The following is a 5155-nucleotide window of genomic DNA, read 5'->3' on the forward strand; positions in this document are numbered from 1 at the left end:
TTTTTGAATCCTGTGTATAATCAATAACAGGAGATCAAAACCAAGAGAAATAACGAAATGATGTGTTTTTTTTAAAATAATAATAATAAAAATATTTTAAAAGAAAAATTTAAAAGGGATTAAAACTAAGAGCATATATAGTTATTTAAAAAGTAAAAATTAAAAAGGTAGTAGAAAATAGAACAGGTAAAAACAGATTTTTTAAAAAAAAGGGAGAGGGTGTTCTCCTGGAGACTGTGTGATCTTAATGAGGAGTCTTTCTGTCTTCCCTGTTTTGGAAACTCAGCTTGCTATTTGCAGAGGCCCTGCATTGGTGCCCTCGTCTGTGCTGCTCCCAGTGCCTGTCAGCAAGCAAATCACTGCCCCTCCCAACACTGGGTCAGGTGCAGCTGTCCTCTGCTGTGGGCGGCGGGTGGCTGCCCCCCCCCTCCACCCCGAGCACTATGGTCAGGGGCTGCTTTCCTGCCGTAAATGCGGGGAGCCGCCCGCCCTCTCTCTGCGCTGGTCGCTCGGCAGCTCTGTGCCGCTGCGCGCTCCGTCTCAGGTCGGCGCTCCGCAGGTGGGCTCGGGGAAGACCGAGGGACAGCCTAGTCCCGGCTCCGGGCCAGAACCCAGCTCCTTGTGTGTTTTGGTGGAGCGAGTTCTCTGTGGGACCAGGGCAGAAGGATCCTATCTGCCTCGGGCTGTAGACAAGTCTCCGTCTGGCCTTTGATGCTGCTGCGCCCCCAGGTGCCGATTCAGGTTTCACCCCCGCTCCCCCCTGGGTGCTAAGCATTGGATAATATGGCGGTTGTGCCTGAACCCCACCTCTCTTCCCCCGAAAACCTTCCGCGGGTTTTCAGAGATGGGGGTGTGCACCCTTCCCCCCAGGGCACATCAGCCGTGCTGTTTCATGGAGGGCCCAGGTGGTCCTGCCCTGTGCACCCACAGCCACGGCGCGCAGCCCCCTGCAGTCGCCCGGGGTGCCTCGGTGTAGCTGCCCGCGTCCCCCGCCCGGCTCGGGCAGCCTGGCCCTGCCCCCAGCTGCCAGCTCGCGTCTCAGGCTGGGTGTCGCAGGGACCCTCTGTGCCCATTTGACTTAGTTCTGCCTGTCAAGCACTGCTCCATACAGGTCCGAGCCTCAGAGGCTCCCCCTCCATCCCTCTGGCCTCTCCGTTGGAGGGGGGAGACCCAGCAAACGAGCGCTAGTCCCCCTTTGCCGCTCTCTCCCCGCGGGACTGGTCCCGCACTGTTTAGCCTCTTCTTCTTTCTTTTTCCTTTTCTCCTACCAGGTTTTTGGTGTCTTTGTCTTTTGAAGAGGGCGATGTTCTGTTGGAGTTCTGCAGGTGCTCTGGTTGGCTGAGTGGATCCATGGATGTGAGTCTTGGTGTATTTGTGGGAGAGGGTGAGCTATGAGCATCCTACTACTCCACCATCTTGGCCTCCGTCCTATATATAGATTGATTCTTAAGAGACAAACTGAGGTCATTGATTTGAGGCACTTCTTCTTTTCAAATATAGGCATTTAGCAATATAAATTTCCCTATAAGTACTGCTTTGGTGGCATCATATAAATTCTGTATATTTTCATTTTCATTCTGTTTAAAATATATTCTAGTTCCCCTTTGATTTCTTTTTTGACCCATGAGTTATTTAGGAGTGCATTATTTATTTTCCAAATATTTGGGGATTTTCCAGACATGTTTCTCTTATTGATTTCAAATTTAATTCCATTGTGGTCAGAAAATAAACTTTGCATGAGTTGAATTCTTCTAAATTTATTGAGACTTGCTTTATGACCAGAATATTTTATCTATCTTGGTAAATGTCCCATGTACACTTGAAAAGAATGTTAATTCTGATGTTACTGGGATTATGATGTAAATGTCTATTAGGTTAATTTAATCAATAGTATAGTTCATATTTTCTATGTATTTACTGATTTTGTTTGTTTTTTCACTTACTGAGAGGAAGGTATTAAAATCTCTAAGACTGTGGACTTGTCTGTTTCTCCTTGCAGTTCTATCAGTTTTTGTTTCATGTAGTTTGAAGCTTTGCTATTAGGAGCAAAATGTTAAGGATTTTTTTTTTCTTCTCTTGATTAATTGACAGCCTTATTATTATGAAATGGCTTCTTTGGCTTTGATAATATTCTTTCCCCTGAAATCTCCTTTTTCTGAGTTTAATATAACCACTCTGGCCTATGGCTAACTCCATCATTTCCTTCTCGTAGGGGCAAAGCTCAAATGAGACACATTTTACCTAAGGAAGTAAACAGACTGAAATTGATCACAAAGTATCTCCACCAAGAATCTGGAAGCTTGTTATAGCTGTTTATTAAAAAGGAGTGTCGCCAGTGTCCCTCCAGGAAGGTAAGGTCTATTTCTCCAGAAGGTTTCAGGAGAAGGAAAAGAGTTAGGATGCTATAAGTGCCATCTGTAAAAAAAAGGTAATAAAAGTGTCTTGTGGGTGAGGATACATATTGAGAAGAGCTTTTTACATAAGTAACATTTTTCTCTGGTTAAGCGAAGCCCCTTCCTGCATGCACTCTTCACTTTTAGATTGTAGTTTCTTGTGTGCAAACACCCAGCACAACTTGCAGCATCTATATATCTGCCTCGTACCCTCTGTACACTGTTAAAACCTAAGCCTGGGTAGTACACCTCCTGAGATGAGCAAGACCCCCACACACACACACATTTGAAACAAAACTAGGAAACCCAGCAAAGCAAGTGTGTTCACTGAGGTCTTGCTAGCCTGGAGGCCGTGGTTTCAGACTGGAGAGCAGAACACTGACGGCAGTTATGCAGACACTGGGAAAAGGAAGTAGGATGAAAAGTTCCTTGGTAGTAGCCAAGAGGCAAATGATCTTCAAAGTGTGAAGTGGAATTTGTAGGAGGGAAATTAGATGAGTCACATCTCCAGTTTTAAATATGGCCACACTACCATGGATGGGTTTTAGGCAAGACATACAAAGAGTAGGTAATGGTGAAGGATGGGGGAGAACAGAATGAACCCCTGAGGAGGGTCGCTGTGGGGAAAGGTTTGGAGGAGAAACCCTCTCCCTGCCACGTGGCCCACCAGAACCGCCATGGGGAGATGCCGAGGGTGGCATGTCAGTTTGAAGGGCTCTTTAGGGGTGCTAAAATGCCCCCCTTCCTCCCATCAGAGCATTTTGGCCTTGCCAGCATCTTCCCTCCTCCATGGGTGTGTTGGGATGGTGCTTTGTGATGCCTAAGCCCCCCAGGATCACCACTGGCTGGGGGAGAGCCTTGCTGAGCAAACAAGGCCAAAGGGTGTGGCCCTTTATGATCCTGGGGAGGGGTATATATATATAGGCAGGTCAGGAGGCCTGGGGTAGACCACTGGAAAATTTTGTCATGGCAAGGGTGGTGACCAGGAAATCATCAAGTCCTAGCACATTTATGGAACAAAAGGCTTCAAGCACCAAAGGGAAGAAGAGGAAGATGCCCTGTCAACACAGGTCCAGAGGCAGCGTAAAGGTGAGATGACCCCACTCAAGCTCCTCTTCTTCCCTTTTGACTCCCTGACCCTTTGACTCCTTCACTGTCCTTGCCTGGCACACACCCCTTCCTCAGCCCACATCCATTCTCCTGAAGCCCCTGTTCCCATACACCTCCACCTTCTTCCCCCAACCAGTGCTCCTCTGTGCTCACCCTATTGTCTTTCCAGGTGACCAAGAGAACCATGCAGGTGAAAAGAAGCCTTCAAGGGAGTTTGAGAAGAAAAGCCTCTCAAAAAACAACTACTCCTTCAATTAAGTCTAAGAAAGCTAAAGGACCAACACTATTTGGCCATTATCACAGGCTGAATGAGACACTGAATCAAAATCAAACTGAGCCAGAGGAGAACCAAGAGGTCATGGAGAAGCCCACCACTTCAAGTCATTACCAGGGCAGCCAGAATATTGGAGCAGGGCCAGTGACCCCAGAAACATCTGCAAAATCTCTTAAAGTCTAGCCACTGATATATGGCCAGCTACTAAGAGACCAAACCATGCACCAACAGGATACACCCACGGTGATGAATAAAATAAAAACCTGTTGTGAAAATTTGTTTGTCTCTCTGTGTGTTCTCTAATGGTGGGGAGGGAGGAAGGAAAGAGGCAGGTGTGTGAGAAGTGACAGAAGAGGGGTTCTGTGGGGTTGGAGACTTAGACCAGAAGGTCCATATTTAGCCAGAAATTAGGAATAAGGACTAGGGGAGGTCTGAGCACTAAAGACAAATTTCTTGCTTAACATTATCCCACAGGCAAGGAGGAAAATGTCTTGGTATTTCTACATGTGCTTTCAGGGGCTTGGAGGGTAGCCACATCACATCAGTGTAGATTGCAGTAACCTATATTAGATGAAGAGTGCCACCCCCCACCCCCGAAGGCAGAAAAATAATCGTCAAATAATCACCCCTAGGCCACTTACCACATACTGTTTGTTATATCCTACCCTATGCTTTAAGAGGCTAAAGTCCTCCAAAAGGACCAAAAACCACACCCTACTGAAAGTCATTGACAACATCCCCAAAATAATAAGTGTTTGGAGGCTACAAACCCAACACTGATTAGTCCACTTGTTAAGAAAACTGGGGCTCCCCTCTCCAACTGAGAGGCCAGCGGGACAAGGGGAGCCTCCGAGGCTTGGATCTGTACGGAGCAGCGCTTGACCGACAGAACTAAGTTAAACGGGCACAGAGCGTCCCCTCGACACCCAGCCCGAGACGCGAGCCGGCAGCTGGGGGCCAGGCCAGGCCACCTAAGCTGGGCGGAGGGCGGGGACGGCTGCGCTGAGGCAGCCCCGGGGGACTGCAGGAGGCTGCGCAATGTGGATGAGTGGATGATAGGGCAGAACAACCTGGGACCTTCATGAAACAGCACGGCTGATGTGCCCTGGGAGGAAGGGTGCACACCCCCATCTCTGAAAACCCGCGGAAAGTTTTCGGGGGAAGAGAGGCGGGGCTCAGGCGCCGCCGCCAAATCCTACGATGCTGAGCACCCAGGCGGGGGCGGGGAAGAAACCTGCATCCGCACCCAAGGACTTAGCAGCCTCAAAGGCCAGACGGAGACTTGTCTACAGCCCGAGACAGATAGGATCCTTCCGTCCTTATCCCTCAGAGAACTTGCTCCACCAAGACAAACAAGGAGCTAGGTTTTGGCCCGGAG

At 48.5% G+C, this 5155-nt stretch overlaps 1 protein-coding gene across 1 annotated transcript; it reads left to right on the forward strand.

The window, feature by feature from the left end:
* The first annotated feature begins 3322 nt into the window (after positions 1-3322).
* LOC116661858 (uncharacterized protein CXorf51A-like) lies at positions 3323-4010 on the forward strand. The gene is made up of 2 exons (XM_032474611.1): positions 3323-3482; positions 3673-4010. The coding sequence occupies exons 1-2, from the start codon at positions 3360-3362 to the stop codon at positions 3958-3960; spliced, it is 411 nt and encodes a 136-aa protein (XP_032330502.1). The 5' UTR covers positions 3323-3359; the 3' UTR covers positions 3961-4010.
* The last annotated feature ends 1145 nt before the right edge of the window (positions 4011-5155 follow it).

This window comes from Camelus ferus, chromosome X (assembly GCF_009834535.1).
Source record: "Camelus ferus isolate YT-003-E chromosome X, BCGSAC_Cfer_1.0, whole genome shotgun sequence".
Classification (NCBI taxonomy): domain Eukaryota; kingdom Metazoa; phylum Chordata; class Mammalia; order Artiodactyla; family Camelidae; genus Camelus; species Camelus ferus.

Coding starts and splice junctions, on each gene's coding strand:
- LOC116661858 (XM_032474611.1), top strand. CDS start 3,360: ATGGCAAGGGTGGTGACCAGGAAATCATCAAGTCCTAGCACATTTATG. Junction 3,483..3,672: donor GGTCCAGAGGCAGCGTAAAG/GTGAGATGACCC, acceptor TTGTCTTTCCAG/GTGACCAAGAGAACCATGCA.